The 20,181-nt window shown below is 41.6% G+C and overlaps 4 protein-coding genes across 4 annotated transcripts; 2 read left to right on the top strand and 2 right to left on the bottom strand.

Annotated features, from left to right (window-relative positions):
• Positions 1 to 3,562: 3,562 nt before the first annotated feature.
• dhrs1 (dehydrogenase/reductase (SDR family) member 1) lies at positions 3,563 to 6,720 on the top strand. Its single transcript, XM_068571204.1, has 9 exons — positions 3,563 to 3,712; positions 4,443 to 4,591; positions 4,829 to 4,972; positions 5,096 to 5,175; positions 5,488 to 5,620; positions 5,747 to 5,884; positions 5,977 to 6,046; positions 6,243 to 6,323; positions 6,402 to 6,720. The coding sequence occupies exons 2-9, from the start codon at positions 4,448 to 4,450 to the stop codon at positions 6,536 to 6,538; spliced, it is 927 nt and encodes a 308-aa protein (XP_068427305.1). The 5' UTR covers positions 3,563 to 3,712; positions 4,443 to 4,447; the 3' UTR covers positions 6,539 to 6,720.
• Positions 6,721 to 9,367: 2,647 nt separating this feature from the next.
• On the top strand, positions 9,368 to 13,123 carry homeza (homeobox and leucine zipper encoding a). Its single transcript, XM_068571615.1, has 2 exons — positions 9,368 to 9,453; positions 9,809 to 13,123. Exon 2 carries the CDS (start codon positions 9,836 to 9,838, stop codon positions 11,825 to 11,827), a length of 1,992 nt encoding a protein of 663 aa, XP_068427716.1. The 5' UTR covers positions 9,368 to 9,453; positions 9,809 to 9,835; the 3' UTR covers positions 11,828 to 13,123.
• On the bottom strand, positions 12,910 to 17,434 carry LOC137782359 (RING finger protein 212B-like). Its single transcript, XM_068571616.1, has 13 exons — positions 17,335 to 17,434; positions 16,186 to 16,310; positions 15,699 to 15,751; positions 15,521 to 15,595; positions 15,166 to 15,272; positions 14,976 to 15,078; positions 14,836 to 14,864; positions 14,708 to 14,748; positions 14,589 to 14,613; positions 14,396 to 14,462; positions 13,875 to 13,932; positions 13,733 to 13,763; positions 12,910 to 13,635 (listed from the first exon to the last, which is right to left on the bottom strand). The coding sequence occupies exons 2-13, from the start codon at positions 16,283 to 16,285 to the stop codon at positions 13,560 to 13,562; spliced, it is 765 nt and encodes a 254-aa protein (XP_068427717.1). The 5' UTR covers positions 16,286 to 16,310; positions 17,335 to 17,434; the 3' UTR covers positions 12,910 to 13,559.
• Positions 17,435 to 18,155: 721 nt separating this feature from the next.
• On the bottom strand, positions 18,156 to 19,800 carry LOC137781177 (zona pellucida sperm-binding protein 3-like). The gene is made up of 9 exons (XM_068569776.1): positions 19,725 to 19,800; positions 19,461 to 19,627; positions 19,279 to 19,382; positions 19,122 to 19,210; positions 18,853 to 19,033; positions 18,668 to 18,773; positions 18,484 to 18,569; positions 18,293 to 18,384; positions 18,156 to 18,220 (listed from the first exon to the last, which is right to left on the bottom strand). Exons 1-9 carry the CDS (start codon positions 19,789 to 19,791, stop codon positions 18,156 to 18,158), a joined length of 957 nt encoding a protein of 318 aa, XP_068425877.1. The 5' UTR covers positions 19,792 to 19,800.
• Between the last annotated feature and the right edge of the window lie 381 nt (positions 19,801 to 20,181).

Below are 20,181 nucleotides of genomic sequence, written 5' to 3' on the forward strand. Positions count from 1 at the left end.
ACTGAGAAAACAGAGACAATTCAACTACGTAATCAAGCAGGTAACTGCTTAAAATATGGACATTTTAGTACTACGGAGGGATAACTGTATGTTTACAATCATTTTCCCCAATTTGGTTTAAGGACAGAGGTTGTTGAAGGCTGTCGGATAAAGAATGTGTGATATTGGGCTGTATGAAAGAAAACTGATGTGACTTACCATGTCTGTTGTCTGAAGCTTGACAGACAAAAGAGAAAAGGAAGGGAATCCAAATGAAGCATGAACCCCGTGCCATTGCTCTGTTTGTCTAAAAACATTCCTCTCCTACCTGCTTTTTATACACCACTGAATGGTCAATGTCCGGGCGGGTCCCAAAAAAAGTGGGCGCGTAAAAAACAAATACCCTTAGAAAAAGCTAAGGGAAACATTGCCACATATTTCCAACAATATATATTTTATATATATATATATATATATATATATATATATATATATATATATATATATATATATATATATATATATATATAAATATGGTAAAGCAATCAATCATGGTCAGAGAGCCAGATGGCCAAAGTTTTCAAATGAGGTACGAACCCACCGGGTAGGAGGCGGACTAATACTGCTCTACAGTGCTCTCCAGAATCAATGGCCTGGGCACCCTTAGTGAATATGAGCAAAACTGGTTGTAAAAAACTTTCTTTGCTGTTTACCCTGTTGGCCGTTATCAAATTATTCATAAAAATCTTACCTTTTCAAGTAAAATTATTAGATTTGACATTAAATACATTTTTTCCTCCAAAACGTGTGCCACAATTATTGGCACCTCTCGAAAACCTAATGATTAAAATCTAACTGAAGTATATTTTCAGTCATATTTTACATTTTTAAGTTCACCATTTTGATTAGGAACTCTTAAGTGGTCTACCATGACATGAGGTGACGCGGCGCCAAATTCCCTTATTCATTCATCACTATGGGAAAGACCCGAGAGCACAGTGACGATGTGCAACAAAAAGTTGTTGAGCTGCACAAATCAGAAAATGGATATGAGAAAATGTTCATACCCATTGTGAAGTATGGTGACAGATATAGCTGTTTGTCTTCCAAAGGCCCTGGACATCTTGTTAGGACACAAGGTATCACGGACTCTATTAAATACCAGCAGATATTCAATGAAAACCTAACCGTCTCTGCCAGGGAGCTTGAAATGGGCCGTGGTTGGAACTTCCAGCAGGACCATGATCAAAAGCACAACTCAAAATCTTCACAAAAATGGATCACCGACCACAGAATAAAGGTTTTGCGATGGCCATCACAGTCCCAGACCTAAACCCCATAGAATATCTGTGGGGCGAGCTGAAGAGGAGTGTCTGCAAGCGTCGACCTCAGACTTTAAAGGGTTTGAAGAGATTCTTCATGTAGGAATGGTCTTGGATCAAGTGCCATGTGTTCACCAACCTCATCACACATGGAGAAGACTCTGAGTTTTATCTTGGCAAAGGGAGGCTGAACAAAATATAAAATTAAGGGGTGCCACAAGCAATGTAAAATCTGCTGTAAAAGAGTTTACTCATATAAACCTTTGGAGGGTTTGTGTTAGTTACTGTTATTGAGTTATTGTTTATTTACTTTGTTTGACTTTTACTTTGTTTAGAGTGTCTCTTGTGCAGGCTTCCCGTAAAGCACATGGGTTGATAATGATTGATTAAATGTTAAATAAATAAAATAGGGGAACAGCAAATATCGAACGAGTTGTCGCTGATGATTTTGTTTGGAGTCATGACCACGTAACCATAGACCTCACATTAACAAAATCTGAACATTTTTAAATCTAAAGAAGAAAGAACTGGAATATTTCATACGTGCCCGAAATCACCTGCAATCACTAACTGTTGACAAGGAGATGTTTTGAATGAGGACATTTTGAATGTAGAAAGAAGAAAATGTAACTTTCTTGGGTTTCCAAAATATACATTTTACGAAAAGTAGAATATGATTTAAAGAGTTGTTCCATCCAAATAGAGAATATTTCATTTTCCGAGCTTTTGAGACATCCCTTCAAGGTTATTTTTTTTATTCCACATTTTTATTTTATTTTTCAATTAATTTGTGTTTTTAGGTTAGACTGCTCTTGTTTTAAACTCTATAAACAATAATTGCACATTAAACAAGTCAAAATGTTCCTAAACTAATCCTAAACTCTGAAGAAAAAGAAAAAGTTGCTGCTCATGCACACAAGCGTGTCCAGTTATTGACCAGACCTCTGGTCAGATTGGCACTGAGTGAAGCTCTGCTGGGAATTATGAGTTTACCAAAGTCAGTTCTATCAAACCGAGATAAGAAACTTTGAAACGACTGACAAAGAGGTCGATCAACTTACAAATATTTAATAGAACAAATACTGTATTTAGTGTTCCGCACAAATGTTATTAGGATTTAGCATTACAATATATTTTCATAGTTGTTGAGAATGATTGACAGATTTTTTTTACATAATGCCAGTTACACGTGTAGACACAAATTGAAAACTAGGAATGCTGCTTAACAATTCGTTTGTGTCGTGGTCCACTCACTTATCTCCTAAACAAGTATGAGCAATGGGATCTATCTATCCCATACCCACATTTATTTTTTTACTCTTAAAAACAAGATTGTACGGAACCTTCTTCCTTTTAACTGCTGCTAACTGATTTTCTCTGGGGGAAAAATGAACTACATACAAAGTATGCCAACAGCAGAGCTTCACTCAGTGTCAATCTGACCAGAGGTCTGGTCAAATCATTCAAATTATTTAGAAGAAACTTTTCCAACCAGTAGCCACATCCTTTGTGTATCCTTGATCCAATCTTGCGACTAAAACAATAATCCACCCACCAGTGGGCCAACAGATACACTGGGAATAATAACATGTGAACAATTAGTTACACATACCATAGGACAGAAATACAATGCATGCTATGAGTGCGGTAACATTACTGCAGCAGCAAGAAGAGTGCACATTCCAGTAGAACCCACCACGTGATTATTTATCAGGGAAATTACGGCATGTGTTTGGTCAGTAGTGCATAATTTATCTTAGTCTCTTTCATGATAGTATTACAGGTGCAAATCAGCACAGACCTCATAACCTCAGCCTCTCCTATCGAAAACATATCGTTTTTTTCTGCTAAACCTCCATTTGTGCTGTGCGCAGAGGCCCTGAAATGCGCACATTAATTGGTGTATTTTTAGAAAGACTATGGCGCCATCGTGTGTGCAACGCAAGCTAAACCAAAGACCATATTCGACACTCACAGTAAGATATTTACTTGTTATTTTTGACCTATTGTTTTGCATAAATTGTACCGCAACTGCCTACAACTGCGTGAAAACAGTAATATATATTTGTAGAGGAATAGCATGTGGGTCAAACACGATATATACAATTGTTTTACACTCATTTAACGACATAGTTGACACCAATACGCCATCGGTAGTTCACGAGATGGAGCATCGCTACAACATACTCCACTGCTTTGTCTAGCGTCTTCTCGCGATATTACGACTAGAGAGTACGGCGCCTCGGTGGCCTCGTAAATCCCGTTTCTCACGTTGTAGCTCGCGGCACCAGTCATAAATATAATAAGAGCAGCCTAAGCAAAGCAGACGTGACATTTGACTACCGATACGTTTTGTTGTCGGTTTCTTCGGAAGAACTGTATTTGAAGTCCGGCTCTGTCTGTGGAATAAGGTATTGTTGTCTTTTGCTCAAGCGCGTTTTATATTTTCACGTAACTTGTGTTGAATAACAGTCTCCCCTCTGATTGCGTTTTTCTTTGCAATGTCATAAAAAGGTCTGGCATAACCAGCCGACACTTTCTTATTGTACTATCTTATCTCAACATTTTGTTTGAAACATGTTGGCAAATGTTTCAAACAAAATAAATAGTGAGCTGCTAGATAATGAGAACGAGAGAATGTGAGTTAAGTTTGAGCTCGTTGCATAAGTTTTATTTGTTTTCTCTGGTTGTATTAAAAACAGATGTTTCATTACGTCGTCATTATGAGTTGTGTCACGACAAAGAATACACTTTCATTATATTGGGTTATCCTCCTCTACCGTTTAACAATAGCATTTTAAACTATGTATGTATTTGTATTTATTTATTATGCGATAGGTACAAAGTTTACATACATAATCAGTGTCTTTATCACCAGTAAATCACTGACATCATGATAAGCCAGTTGTTGACTGCACATGATCAATGCTGAATAACAGTGATAGGAAAAATGGGTGTTGTGCAAGGCAACACATTTATTTTACCTCCTCTTGAATTTAAGTGAACTCTGGACAGATGGCTGGCTATGTTGCAATTTCATTTCTTTATTTCCCAGTTGACCTCTGATGATATCTAACTGAAAGACCTCTTACCTACTTCAAATGTACTTCTTATCTTACGTGGTGTTGTTTCCCCCCACAGGGAGAATGTCCTTGTCTGGCTGGGTGTGTGTAGTAACGGGTGCCTCCAGAGGCATCGGCCGGGGAATCGCTCTCCAGCTGTCTGAGGCCGGAGCCACCGTCTACATCACTGGGCGCCACGAGGCCAGTCTCAAAGAAACCGCTGCACAGGTGATGTTTTGAGCGTGGATTTCTTACAGGGGCCGCACTGTGACAGATGACGGTGTCTCTGACTGGCAAAGTCACGATCAATTTGTGATCCGCAGGTTCATCTGAGGTCTCGACGGCTTTAAAAAAGCGTCCGCCCCTGAAATTCTGACGTTTCCTGCAGCGTAGTTTTGCGTCTAGCGTGTTTCGAGTCAGTTTGTCTCAGCGGTTGGTGGCTGATGCGTTTCTTCTCATACACAGGTGAAGGAGAGGGGTGGAAACTGCGTGCCGGTGATCTGCAATTCCACCAAAGACAAAGACATCGAAGAGCTGTTTGAACAGATCAAGCGTGAGCAGAATGGCCGACTGGACCTCCTGGTGAACAATGCCTATGCTGGAGTCCAGGTAAATGCGCTGTACCGACGTAAACACGACCGGATGCACTTGAATTTCTTGTGGAACACTTCACGCTTTAAGGAGCGCCAAGCTTAAACTTTCAGACTGTGTGACCTTTCTGTCTGATTCCAGGCCATCTTCGGCAATATGGGGAAGAAGTTCTGGGAAACCGATCCGTCTATTTGGGATTCCATCAACAACACAGGCCTCAGGTATGCGGTTTTTGTTTGTCATGTCTGACAAGTCGACCGAGTCATTTCCTGGTGAGCAGTGACGCTTTTTTCAGACGTCAGCTGTTAATCATTTTGTTTTTGTCCCTTTATTAGTTTTGAGGTCAGGATGACTTTTCTGTCCTGTCGTAGCTTTTCTCACAACAAATGAGAAAAGCAAGAAACCGTGAAACGTAGTGCGACGTGTTTACTCTAGTCTTATTAGTAGCAGTATTCATTGGCGCTGTATTACAGGTATTTTACACTTGGAGTAGATAAGAATACTTTGACTTTTCTATTTCATTTGTCGAACAGGGGACACTATTTCTTCTCAGTTTACGCGTCCCGGATGATGGTGGCTCAAGGTCAGGGTCTGATAGTCACAATTTCCTCCATGGGGGGTCTGCGGTATCTCTTTAATGTGCCATATGGCGTTGGCAAAGCCGCAGTAAGTTTTCATTTAGTCCCAGATTTATGTTATCAAGAGCCAAATAACATTAAAGTACATGCGCTGTACAATCAGGTCAGACGGTGTCATAAAAACCTGTTTTGTTTTGTGGGTTTTTTTTTTCAGTGTGACAGGCTGGCAGCAGACATGGCTGTTGAGCTTAAAAGAAGGGGAGTGGCTTCTGTCAGTCTGTGGCCGGGAGCGGTACAAACAGAGTTGGTGTCTCAGTTGGTGTTGGAGAAAGAACAGGGTGTAGATCCCTCGGTAGGCTCGTCTCTCACAGCAAATCCTCATCCTCAGTAGCTATTTGCGTTGTGATTTTTGTGTGTGCTAAATCTCAGTTTTCTTCTGCTCAGTTGAAAGCAATCTTTGCCAATGGGGAGTCCACAGAAGTGAGCGGGATGTGCATTGTCAACTTGGCAAAAGGTAGGACTACACTCTGTGAGATAGTATTCAGCTCACTGAATACAAGCCAGGAAGGTTTCATAGAAGTGAGCATTTGAGGAACTGCACATATTTAATTTACACATTTTATTTTGCATAGCTGAGAAGCATTTACCGGCTCAACTGTTCATTCTTGTTCATTTGGAATTTAAACATACGTTATTTTTCTTCCTGAAAGATAAACATCTCATGTCTCTGACTGGGAAAGTACTCCTGACTTGTGACCTGGCAAGGCGCTATGGCATAAAAGACATTGATGGTGAGTTTTTATCAGTTGCCTCTGTTGATTCTGTAGAGTTAAGTGACCCTAATGTTTTGTTCATCTGTTTATTTCCAGGACGGAGTGTACCTGATTACACTTCTCTGAAATTCCTCCTGAGCCAGGTCCCATATCTCTCCTGGCTGTCGGCTGTTGTTCCTTCATTCATACACCTGCCACGCTTTGTGCTCACCCTCGCCAGCAACCGCTTCTAAAAATTTCCCACGTCAGCCCTGAAGTGGCAGTAGCATACTTTATGTCAACTATATGGTCCAAATACTAGCTAAACATATAGTTGCCATGTTTCGGATCAAATCCATCCCTAATGGCCAATGAGTGACAAGGAGCACTGACTTGCAACAATATATTTTGAAGGAGTATTATTGAAATTGTGCGTGTGTGTAATATGAGTTCCTCATGTAGGAACTCATATTCCTACATAAGTTCTTGATGAAGGCAATTCTATGAAGTTTGAGGTGAATGAATTTAACGTTAACACTACTGTTATCTATCAGTGAAGCTACACAATGTGAACATAATGTGAATGTATTACCACATGTTAAATATTTTCTTAAGCAGTAGGCAAAATCTATGTCCAGATAAAATGTTTCTGTATTTTTCACAAAGTTTTAGCCTTGTTATATTTTTTATTGAATGAGAAAAAAAAAAAAACTCTATATATATATATATATATATATATATATATATATATATATATATATATATATATATATATACACACACACAACACTACTTCTACTACCACTATTACAATATTTGAAGTAACAACTGGTTAGATAAAGCAGATTAGCTCATTTCTCATTCCTGTTTTAAATAAATAACAAAGCATCTTCAAACTGATAGAAACAGATATGTCTTTAATAAAAAGGTTTGAATCTCTTGTAGAAAAATGTATATCTACATTTTGTCTATTTTATGATATTATTTACCACCAACATTGAATTATAATTGCTAGCTTTGACTAAGAAACACAGCATAATTGTTTTCATTGACAGGACATCATGTCTGAAGCTGATCTGAAATCAGCTTATAGGTAAAGGCCACATAGCATCACTGGAACACTTGATTGTATGCGTCCATTTGGTTTATAATACCAAGGGACAATCTAACGGACTGTAAACTTTATCTTGGGTTTATCAGTACGTCTGAACCACGTTTGGTCTTAATTTTGGCAATATTTCAGGAATCGATACAGCTATAGTCATAGTTATAGAGATGTTGAGGTCAAGTCCCAAAGCACAAATTAAAATGCTTGTTATTTAGATTTTTTGCATATTTTATTGATTGACTTAAGCGTTCAATGAACGGTTCTGTTTAATTTGTATTTTAACTTGAATACCATCTTCTTTGTTTAGCTATTTGTCGGCTCAAATAGAGTAGAATCCGCATGAAACACAATGAGTGTGTTCATATTTTAAAGGTTTAACGTAACCCTTCCCATGTTGCTAAAATTGCCACATTTTCAGAAAACACTGTGTCCTATGCGGCTACTGACTGACCAGAAGCTCTATGCTTGAGGTCTTCGGGGAGGCTAGAAGGAGGGTTCCTGCAAGTAAATTAGTAATGTGTTGTTGTTGTTTTTTGCTTGGAGTTTGCTTGAAGCGGTTTTTCAATTGAACAAGAGGATGGTTCTCGTTGGAAATCCCGAAGACATGTTTGTGGGCCTGGCGTGGTGGGGACTGGTGGGAGGGTGGGTGACGTGCAAAATGTTTAGCCCACTACCCTCGGATTTAGTATACAGGCGCCTCCTCCCGCCAATCCACGGCCTGCTCTCTCAGACTGGCACACCCACCCCGCCGTCACTGCGTGGGAGAGTCGGTTGGGCCTTCTGGGCTTCCTGGTCCTCAGCTCCGCCTCGCCTCGATCAGACCGGACGGCGAAAACACTTCTCAGTTAAAGAACAAAAGCAACAACGGATGGACCGAGGAGGGCGAAGTAACGGCGACTCAGATTCCCACCAGAATCTCGCGGATTGAGATATTTTGTTCCCGACTCGGGAAAGGACTAAAGAGACGAGCGAACTCCTTCGAAAAGGCGACAAACTTGGTCGCCTCGCATCTTTGTGTCCCGACCGTAATCCGTCGAAGTGCTTGATAAATAAGACAAGGGTCAAACCGACAGACGGACGGTATTGTTTCCGTGGTCTTCCTCTAAACTTCGGCCATAAAAGGCGGAGTGGCGGAGGGGTCTCTCCTGCTTCTCTTTTTGTTTCCTCCACGCTTCACCGGACCGTCGGCGGATACCGGGTTAGACCAGCATTTCGGTAAGTTTATTTTTATGTTTCACTGAAGCGTGTCTGGTGGCGGAGTGCGCCTGTGCAGTGTGGAGCGTTTTAGTTAGTACGCCATAAAGGGAGGGGGGAGGAGGAGGAGGGAGACACACTGGGCTGCTATTGTGATTGGCATCGAGCGCAACTTTTAGAGCTTTTTGTCACACTAAAACCAAAATACAACGCACGAAGTCGTACAGTGCGTTGAAGTAACGCATCGGACGTCACCACATGATCTCACCCCGTGGGTTTAGTGTGTCACGGATGACTAATACTTTGGTTTCATAATTGTTTGCTAATGTTTTTGGTACAAGGGATCTTAATCGTCTTCCCTGGCGTTACCATAACGTGATAAATGTGCAATATTTCTTCTGCTGTCCCAAATAAAGCAGCCCGCTCCTGGTAAATTAAAAGTGGGCTACACTGTTACTGAACATACACTCTCCAATCAGTAATCACAAACACCATATTAATATAGTAATGTTATAACTGCAAAAGGAATCGTGTAAGTGTGTTTGCACGTGTGTGGATGTGTGTGTGTGCGCGTGAGTGTGTGTGTGTGTGTGTGTGTGTGTATTTTTCATTTAAAAAATCCCTGTATTTAGTCTTATAATTACGAGATGTGTGATGGGTTGATGTGCAGGTTTAGCACCTGTTGCTAAAGAACCAAATTACTTTTAGTTAAGGGCTTAGAGTCCCTAGACTTGGACTTGAGGGTGACTAATGCAACTCATTTTCTCCTTCCACAGGTCCACTTGTGGCATCTGCCTTTGTGAAGAGGCTACACTCATCTTTAGGGACTGAAGATCTGGGAGTGGAACAAAGCCGGACTGGGAAAGGGTGAGAAAGTAGACTGTGATGGATTTCTCATGGATCCCCATTCCCCGCGCACCCACCCCCCTTTGCGACCGATCCCCCCACTCACACAAAACAAAAGTCAGTCACCACACTGGGGGAGGGGAACCCAGTCTGGACAGAGTATACGACTAGTTTCACTGGGAGTTCAGAATAAGGAGTGCGAAGTATAGGGTGGGGGAGGGGGAACAGCTGTCAGATAATTGACTTTGAATGAGAACCGAAAGTTCTTTTAACATCATAGTTTGTATTCTTGGATGTAGAAAAAAATGTTTGGCAGATGAGAACAGTAGGAAAACAGCATCTAAATCAGTGTTTTTTTTATGCATTTCTTTTCTAGGTGAAAAAGCCTATTTTGATATCCCAGATGGCGACCTACAGTGAACATATTGGCAGAAATGGACTACTCATGGGCATGAAGGCACATTTTGAAGGAAAAGTAACAAAGACAGAATGTGAAGGGAAACCCGAAGCTAAACGCTCCAAGGATCTGCGCCACTCAGCTGACAGCAATGTGAGTGGCGTGGCTAGTTTCACCACCAACCACAACTCTGTTGTGTGCCTGCCTCTAGTATCAGAGGGACTGAAGCTGGTATGGACACAGTCGGATCAAACCCGCGAACTTGACACAATATCAGAGCTGATCCAGGCCTTTAACTTGTTTCCATATCCATCATCCCGCGAGGTTAGCACCCTGGCCCGGGTATGTGCCTTGCCACTGGACAAAGTTAAGGTGTGGTTCATGGTGCAGAGAATTAAATACGGTATCAGCTGGTCCTCAGAAGAGATAGAGGAGACACGGCGAAAGCTTGCAGTGCCCGAGCTTTGTGATGACTCTACTGAAACCAATGAGGAAGCTGAAATAAAGAGCAAGGGTGAAAGCAGTGAGGAATTGGTGATTGAGGAGAAGGAGAAGGATAACAATGAGGTAGAGGGTGTTCCCTTGAGCCCTCCAAAGAAGAAACTAAAGTGTGAGTCACCAGAGTCCTATAGACCAGCCAAACCCACTGCCCCGTGTTTCAGTTCCACACTCCCACCTCCTCAGGATTCATACTTCTACCGCCCACCAGCGGAAACGCCAGCTAGCACAGCAGCCGATGTCTCCCTTGACCTTTCGGAATCGCCTTCACGACAGCACCGCCATGGGCGCTACAAAAAGTCTAAAGTTCAGCTCGCTGCCCTTAGAAAGAGCTTTCTGAGAGAAAACTGGCCTGCGGAAGCAGAGCTTAGACGTTTGCAGGAAGAAACTGGGCTGAGTCGTAACGACATTCGCAAGTGGTTCAGTGACAGCCGGTACCAGCTTAGGGTTGGCAGAGGGAGCCTTGCCGCAGCCCAAAACTACTCACAACACACTGGAGGTAAACACGATCAACAAATCCAACCTCTCCCACTTATTACACAAAAGACCAGTCAACTAAACGGGGTTAAGGGCCAGGAGGCCGCCCGTAGCAATGGGATTAGAAATTCACATTTCTTTCAGACCTTCTTGTCCAACAGCTTGGAAGCATTCGGGGACCGGGTCCTCGAGGCAGAAGTGTATGACGGTATGGAGGAGCTTTCTGGTGACGGGGACAGTTTGAAAGACGAGGAACAAAGTGAGGAGCTGCCATTGCAGCTCACCAAGACCTGCAAAATTGAGCCAGATGTTCCACAGGAACCATCGGGTGTATTAAAAACCTCTCCCTGCTCTTCCCCCTCTGGCAGCCCACCGCCCACTGCCTCCCCTAATAAACCGCTTTCAAACAACATCAGCACATCAAAGAAGTCAGCCCAGTCAGCCAAAGCCAGTCCCTCACAAACACCTTTGCGCGTCTCAAAGGCTCCCTCATCCACATCCACATCCCCTGCCCTCACCCCGGCTGGGCGACCAAGAAAGACCAAGGAGCAGCTGGATGTGTTGAAGCAGCACTTCTTACGCTGCCAGTGGCCCAAGAGTGAAGATTACACTGAACTTGTAAAGCTTACAAATTTACCCCGGGCAGATGTTATTCAGTGGTTTGGGGACACACGGTATGCTGTTAAAAATGGCCAGCTGCGCTGGGTGAAGGGCGTCCGCGACCAGTTCTTGGCAGAACTTGCAGCCCAGCAAAGCAGCAGTGGTTTGACTAACGGAAGTGGCTCAGGGACGTCTACTCGGGCTGGGGGAAGCCGCAAACGAAAAGCTCAAGCAAATACAACAAGTGCAGATTTTCCTGATATCCAGCCGTTGGTCACGTATCACCTTGCAACAGGCCCACTACATGAAAGAGACCTTGACTCTCTATGCAAGAAATCTAAAATGAGCTACCAGCAAGTGCGAGATTGGTTTGCAGCTCAGGATGTTGGGGAAACTGAACAAAAACTAATTGTTGCTGATTAAGACCCTGGAACCGGACTCAAGAACATTTCTTTAGGTTGGTGGAATGCTGCTCGCATCCTTTGCACCAACAAGCATAGTTGTTACTTTGGTTTAAATTGCTTTAATTTAGCAGGTTTGTAACATCCAGTCTTCCCAGCACAAGCCCCAAAAAAGGTTTGTTTTTGATACATATGCTGCATTTCCTGCTTATCCTAATATATATTTTGGACTTGAAATATAATTGTGCTGCCCGTGTTGCTGTAAATAGGACAGTAACTTGTACACTGGTATGTTTTTTTTTTTAGCTTATGTTTGTTTAGATATCTCTACTACAGAAGTTTTAGTATGCTATTGTAGCAGTATAAACAGGTTGTACTTGTAGTACCTGACTAAAGCAGACAAGTAACTGTTTGGGAAAGATGTCTCTGTTGATGAATTAGTTGACTGATCACTGTGTGTAATCATTCCTTTACAGCCAATAATTCCTTCTCATGAAAAGCACACTGGACATGTACACTTTAAATTGACATCTTGCACTTTGGTTTTAGAGCCTGCTGTCATATTCATTAAATCCAATTATTTTACAAAACATTAGTTCCTAACATAACCATGTCATTTTTGACCCCTTAACACTGAAACATACTATCATGTCTTTCAGAAAGCAGCATGGTCCATCTAATTCTACTAATATCTCCATCATGAAACACATTCCCAGATTCTCCTTTGGACGCTCTGCTGTAACACTTGATTTACGAGGATAACAGTACCAAGAGGGCAGCATTCACACCAATGGCATACAAATATCAGAATTGCTAACTTCAATTCTGATTTGCACTCATTAATTCAGTCAGTATTTGTATATCTATTTTGTTTTAATAGCTATAGAGTGTGACTTGATGGTTTATAATCTAGAATAACTAGACAAAATAACGGATGGGGAGGGGGGGGTCCATGTACTGTATAAGTAGCAAATGGTTTGAATCCAAAGAAAACATGCATTTCTAATAACTCAAATTATGAACTGTAGCACAAACATTACACATTCAGGTCATCCGTTCAGAAAAACTCCACATTTTAAAGTACTTCTTAGTAGTAGTGAGCTTTAAATGGAGTCAGAGTTCGTTAGAAAAGTCTGGATAAACGTTAGATGACCAGAATGTTGATAAAACAGTGTCCATCACTGTGTTCGGTCATTCTTTTAGTGATGAAAAGTTAATGCAAGTGTCATGCTGTGGGGAAATGTCCATAATGCTTAGTGTCTTCCTTTGCAGATGTCTTCCATGTATGAAAACAAATCCTCATTTGCACAATTGTGTCACTGGAAACCAGTAAAGGATTTGCCTTTCTAATAATGTGTGCAAGCAATGTTTTTTTTGTGTGTGTGTGCTATAATGACTGCAACTGATTCTGACGGATCTTTTTTTTTTTCATTTTATACGTAAATTCTTTGCTGTGAGGAAAAGGCATTCTCCAGCAGTGGTTGTATTATAAATTGTTGCTAACATATTTATTGCCAGAAAAAAATGGAGGGCCATTAGTCATCCAATTATCAATAACACAATTCAGTAGATACATTCATTAACAGGGGAATTGCATGGTAACAACATCCATGTAAACATAACTATTTTAAGTACTTGTACTCAACAATGTAGAAGACATTCAATCATGAGTGCCAACTCTTAATGGGCGAAGATAAATTGACAACAAATATTTACAGACTCCGTAAGTGATTCAATTGTTAGGGCCTTTTTCATTAATGTCTGGGTGAATGGATTGATAATCCGTTCACAAACTGGAACGGGAAAACATTAGGTGTCTGGCGTTGAGTTCTAAGGATGACAGAAATAGACACTCAGCGATTGCATGAGAACATCTTCCCATCTAGATCAATGTTTTATGGTAAGTCATTTTAAAAGCATTTCTTACCTTGTGGGAGTGCTAAAGGGTGTGAGTGTTCCTATTTAAAACAATTGAAAGGACATGGATTGACAATAGAATGCAAAACGTATCCAGTTAAATCACAGAACCTGTGGTAGAACTACAAAACTGTCTTTGCAACAATACTTACTGTGTACATATTCACGAAGAGAACTGTGGCTCGAAATGGAGGTAGCTGATCCAGGAGTCTGACGAAAACAGAAGTCCAAATTTAAAGTTCATGGTTGAATAATTAACTAGTACTAATTAGGATCTGGGTATGAATGTGTGTTGAGTGTCAACATCTATTTTGGACCTCGGAAATTGTAATCTGACAAACTAAATTTCTCTGCGATATCCTGTTGCTGGTCTCACGGGCACCAGGCCCATAAGACTATAATCAATCATATGCATATTCATTTTCATCTTCAACCTCTTCAGTGTCAAGATTAGCAGTGATTAATATTTAGAAAAATTAACTGGCCACGCTCCCTCAGCACGCATCACTTCCATTTTGTCTTGAGCATATTTAAAACATGCCTGACAAAAACTTTGAACTTTAAATGTATTTAACTTTTTTGCTTCAGTATTTTTTGGGAAAACACATTTCCAACATTATAACATTGTTTCCACTATGTCTACAAAAGATTACAATATAACTCAGAGACTTACTGTAAGGGAGGACAGACTGGGACCTCTGTCTCTGGCCACCCCTTGTGACTCTGCTGAGCCAAAGTAACTAAGACACAGGCAACATGTTTCAGCATAAAATGATTTGCAATCATTTGTATGACACACACACATAGTGTTGGTGCATAATGATGTTGCAAATACAGAATGAAATCCATCAGCATGTAGTACGTACCTCATGGTTCTTGAACGAGGGGTAACTGATAAAAACAAAACGTGCACACGTTTATCAACTTAAATCATAACAATCAAAAACATTAACTGTAACAATTCAACTTAAAGCACAGGGTTTACCTGGAGACGTGACAGCCACAGGGAGTGACATCCGTTGAGTTCTATGTTTGAGAAAATAAGGTAAAAGTTGAAATACTGAAAGGTTTGTGATTAAACAGAATAGTTCTGAAAGTGTAATATGGTTTTACCCATTTGTATGAAACTGTCCTGGAGAAACCTGTGGCAAACACAAAGTGTGCAAGTGAAATTAGATGTGCAACTTATTCCCTAAACGTGGGCAAGTTTGGCAACCTAACATTTTTCCATATTGGACTTCTGGAACACTTACCCTCCGCTGAGAAAGTGGCTTTTTCAAATCAGCAGTCTCTCTTTTCAGCTCTGAAAGCTGCTTTTTTAAGTCAACATTCTCTCTTTTCAGCTCAGAGAGTTGCCTTTTGATGACAGAAGTGGGAAGAGTAGCTTTGCCATCTGGGGGGTTATTTACATGGCCACAAAGAAACAACAGATATGGAAATTACCTGTAACCCTGCTCAGTGACTTCCTTCAGACGCCTTTCCAGTTCAACAGACTTGTGCTTGAAGTGTGCCGTGACTCTCTCTGTCTGTGTCCGCTGAAAAAGTGCAATCTGAGAAACATGAAGACCTCAATCAAATATACTTTTAGTAAAAATAAAACTTACTTTGGCTTTTTGAGCCAAGCTCCGAGATTCTTTTAATCGTGTCAAATATCCCTCTAACTGAAGCAATTTCTTGTTGAATGACTCGCTCACTGGTTACTAATTGACTGACTGCTCTGACATTTAAAGTCCCTTTACAGCAATTAAAATGACAGCAGAGCGGGAGGTTGGGTAGCTGCTGCACAGAGAAGACAGACCTGTGATATGTGCTCCAACCTTGACTGGATGAGCTTCATGGGGTCCTTAAAAAACACCTTTTCCTGTGGCTTCATCTGAAACAGAATATTTGTGCAAATATAATAAGCTGGCTCTTTAAAATAAGATAATTATCTGGATCAGACAGTAACCTGCAGTGGAGATGTCAAACTCACCAACCTCATCTGTGATGGGCAAGTAACTGCAGCTGGCCCCACATACACTGCACTGCTCTGTGGGAAAAGACATAGTTACAAGAACCATAACTAGCCTGCATCTGTCTAATTTAAGCAATGTTGTTACCATAAGCAACTCAAATATTCTGTCCGTTTGGATGAAAGTGGTAGGGTTTCCAAGCACCAGATTCCTTTCAGAAAACCTCTAATTTTACTACAGCAGGGTCTGACAGTCTGCCCTGCTCAGTCCTGCTTCTGGGTCTCCTGTAACTCCCTTCCCTCCAGCGGGCCTAGCAATACGGCCTGGGTTTCTAGCAGCGTCTTGTCTGTATTTGCTTCGAGCAATCGCTAATGGTCTTGTTTACTTACGTAGGTCAGATGGAGCCATAGGTATAATTTTGACTGTTTCTTAACCAGTTAAAAGTTCCTCACAGTAACTTTGAATAAGAATAGTAAAAAATGAAAGCAAATTGACTTAGAATTAGTCTCACTAGATTGAATACATGTTTCACAGCAGATGTGGCCACAACTGGACACAGCAAACCTCGACCCTCTCCTTGTGAAGCACTGATTACAGTGGAACCAGTCCATGTTTTAGTCCTGTGAGGTTCCGGCTCTGCAAACACAATAAACACAAATTGGATTATGTAACATAAACTATTAGAGTAAATGACCATGAGTATTTGGTAACACCCATTTGTGCACTTTGATTATTGGGTTGTTTTTTCTGGTGTGGACTTCCTGCTTGGGCCCTTTTCAACATGACAATATCCCCCTGCTTCCTGCTAGGTAAATAAAGAAATGGTTTACCCAGTCTGACTGGCCTGTACAGAGCCCTGACCTCATCTCATACAACACCTTTGCGACAAAGTGGAACATCGGCTGTGAGCCAGGCCTCAGTACCCAACGTCGGTCACACACACGTCTCAAACAGTCCAGTCTCCCCAGACTAGTGGAAACTACCGGCAATATATTAGCATGACTACACATGGTTATTATAAGGCATGTTCAAAAGGTGTCAGGTATGATATTTTTGCCATATGTTTTAATACAGATTGTTTTTATGACATTAGGGCTGTGCAATCTTTTGCCCATAATCCCAAACTAACACAATGTAAATTCATCACTTACATTCCCATGCAAAACGTTACAAATAATGCTAGCTGAACCACTTTAGCAATTGGCTAGTTGGAGTATTGACTGACTCACACAGGAGTAGTTAGGTACAGTTGTCTGAAGTAAAAGCAAGCTAACGTTACTCATCTACAATGCTAACAAGTTATGCTACAGGTTATTTTCACAGCAGCCATTTTGCCATGTTCTACCAAGGTAAACGTGTAATTGATTAACTTGATTGCAGTCCCATTCAATGTATTATGTTAGTGGTGAGCCAGCATGCATAATAATGCCCTGACAAGCCTAATGGAACAGGACCACACTTAATTGTGTTAGACTTGTGCAGTGACGTCAAAATGGCTGCTGTGGAAAGGGCCCATTGGCTTACAAAATGTTTGCAAGCTAACGCTAATTAACGTTAGCTTAAGTTGTTGAAAATGCCCTTGCTCCGTTTGACTGACAGTAAGAAAGGCGTGACACTTGTTTCACTTGGCTGGAGGAAATCCGCACTCATTTGTTCTTACCAACAATCCCTGTAAAGTGCCAAGTGGTGAGTTAGTTGAAGTTTTATCCTCAGTGACGTCAGAGCGGCGCAGCGGATTCGCCCGCCTCAGCGCAAGTAGCGGATCTCGTGCTCTGCTCTGATTGGCCGAGTGGCGTAGCAAGACCCCGCTCCTGAGCGTCTGTAAGGTAGACGAGACGTCCGCAATTGGGAGACATTTAACCATCGTTGACAGTATACAAGCATAAAGTAATAGAAAGCCATATCGAATTAGTTTAATCCTTGCACTTTAGTGGATTGAGAAGACTGACAAGATCAGACATCTATTGAGTGCAAGGAGTCAGTGAGGGGTTAAGGGTCAGGTTTGTAGTTTTATAGTGCTTTAATACAGCTATGGTTCCAATTTATTGGTAAATAAATCCATTTAAAGCTAATGCCAAGTTCAGCCTTAGAAGAATCTCAGTAAAACAGGTATGCAGAGATCATTCACTGGAGAATGACCACGATTAGGATGTTCCCAATGACAGAGCTTTGAACACATGCTAATCCTTAAACAATTACACCTAAAAGTTTAATATAAAAAAAAAAATAAAAAAAAAAAAAAAAAAAAGGCAGGGAGCTTGCAAGTTTAGTTGTATCTTTAATGGCATTATTACAATCTGAAATGCAGGAAGGCATTACACTTTCAGAAGTTTACAAAACCAAAAATAAAAATCCAAGTCAGATTGAAGGAGACAGTGTGCAAGAGGGATTCATTCCTGTTGGAAAAAAAACAAAAAACAGACCAGGTTAAGTAGTAAGGATCAATATAGTGCAATGTAATATACAAAAACTTACTTGAAGTCAGGAATTCACATCAGTGATGGTAAGTGGACCGAGGACAGCTTTTTGTGCCAGACCATGCGTCCCTGTTTAGAAATATATGATTAGTTTAAGTACAAGTCAAACCAGACAAGTTGATAGAGAAGTCGCACTAATACCTGATGCTAAACTCCTGACCCTCCTGGACTTGCAGTCAGATTCACAGCAGGCACAGAGATTGCGGGATGCAAAGTTGTCCAGCTGCTCCCAGCTGAGTTCATGAGGATCAGAAGAGTCAGAAGTTTATTCTCAGTGGTTCCGTCATACAAGAGAACATACGGTGAAGGTTTGTTTTCAGTGCCATGTTTACCCATGCTCTGTCACATAGTGGCAGGCCTTCTTGCTGTTGTCCAGACCGTTGGGATCCCAAGCCACAAGTTTACAGTGGATAAACACCTGTTGAGTGGAGAAGTGAGGTTGAGCGGTATAGTAAGCTTCCATGTTAGACAAGGAAGCCCAGAATCTAAAATTAAACATGCACAAGTTAGCGTTACCTCTTCGCCGAGACCAAACCTAAAGGCTTGAAGGGAAAGGCGGATCTCCGATGATTTTTGCCTTTGTTCAAATCTGGAGCGAGATACCAGACTGTCCACAAGACATCTGTGTGGTTGAAAAAGTAGAAGTGTTAAGTGTAAATTCAGGAACACAAACTGCTACGACATCAATTAAAGCAGATTACCCGTCATTGGTGATTATTGGGTATAAAGCGCTTCCAGGCTGCAGCTCCGGTGTGGTAGCCGCTATGCATTCCTCAAGAAACAGCAGCAAGGGCTGATGGGTCTTCTGCTCCACGCTCGCCATGATCGGGATAAAGGAGCCCAGAGCAAAGGTTGTAGATTCAGCGGGGCCGGAGAAGTCAGCTACAGCAGTAAATGGGAGAGGAGTCATTACGTTACAGGAGTCACCAGGAGAGCCGCCATCTGCTGTGAGGTCACGTTTTACACCCACCATTCATGAGGCCAAAGTGGAACACTAGATCTCCAAAACCGTACGTGTTGAAAATTGGGGGATAAAGCCGAGGGTACCAGTCTTCGGGCCTGCAACAAAACAATGGAGTAAAACAGCTGCCATTTCAGCAGACTCAATGCTGAAGTAGTGTGAACACCTCTCATATGCACAGACAACGGGGTGAGTGAAGGCCAGAGCGTCAGAGTCAGGATAGGAACTGTAGGTCAGATCATTGGTGTACATCAAGAGATCCCCAGTTACCTACGAGAGACACACATTACCAAGCTGCAGGAAATACAGGAAACTCTGCTTGCAGGTAACTATTGAGCCGCTACGCACAATTCTCCTGAAGTTACAATCGTCAAAGTCCACCCTGAAAACAGCCTCGGTGGCCGAGAAGCTGGTGGGGAAGCAGTTACCCAGACGGAAGAGCGAGGTATCAGCCCGGGACCTGCCCTCCCTCCACACCAGGGTCACAAAATCTGTTCCGCAGTCCAGCTTCATGTCTGGAAGGAGACGCGACACAAAGTCAAGTTGCTACTCAAACAGCTTCAGTTGAAGAAAAATAACCAAACTTTTTTCAGCATTTCGCGCCAATGTTACCTGCATATACTGACATGGCAGCAGCCAGGCTCAACAGCAGTGCACGTTGCCAAAAGAAAGCCATCATGACTAGATGCTGGCTCTGGACAGTGTGGGGTGTTTTTATTCCTTGTTACCGGGGCAATTTCCATCAAGACAACCTCTTTCAGCTGGTGTGTGTTACAGCCTCAGGTGCAGAGGCCATCAGACTTCTTCTTCTTAGGTTTATTAGTGAGCTACAAACCAACGTTCATGGTGCATACCGCCACCTCCTGTTATCGAACGTCATGACTTTATGACATTTTTGTATATTAAACAGTAATAGTGTTATGATTATAAATGATAAACATTGAAAAAGACTTCATGTAACTTCCACACTGCCTTTCAGTCTTTCTCTTTTCACACTGAAGGTCCTGTAACTTTACAGGTGAATATCCCTCATTTATCCCTACTATCTTTTTCTTTGTGTATAGCACAT

The sequence above is a fragment of the Clinocottus analis genome, unplaced genomic scaffold (genome assembly GCF_023055335.1).
Source record: "Clinocottus analis isolate CAN_PGR_092001 unplaced genomic scaffold, fCliAna1.0.p SCAF_11, whole genome shotgun sequence".
Lineage (NCBI taxonomy): Eukaryota > Metazoa > Chordata > Actinopteri > Perciformes > Cottidae > Clinocottus > Clinocottus analis.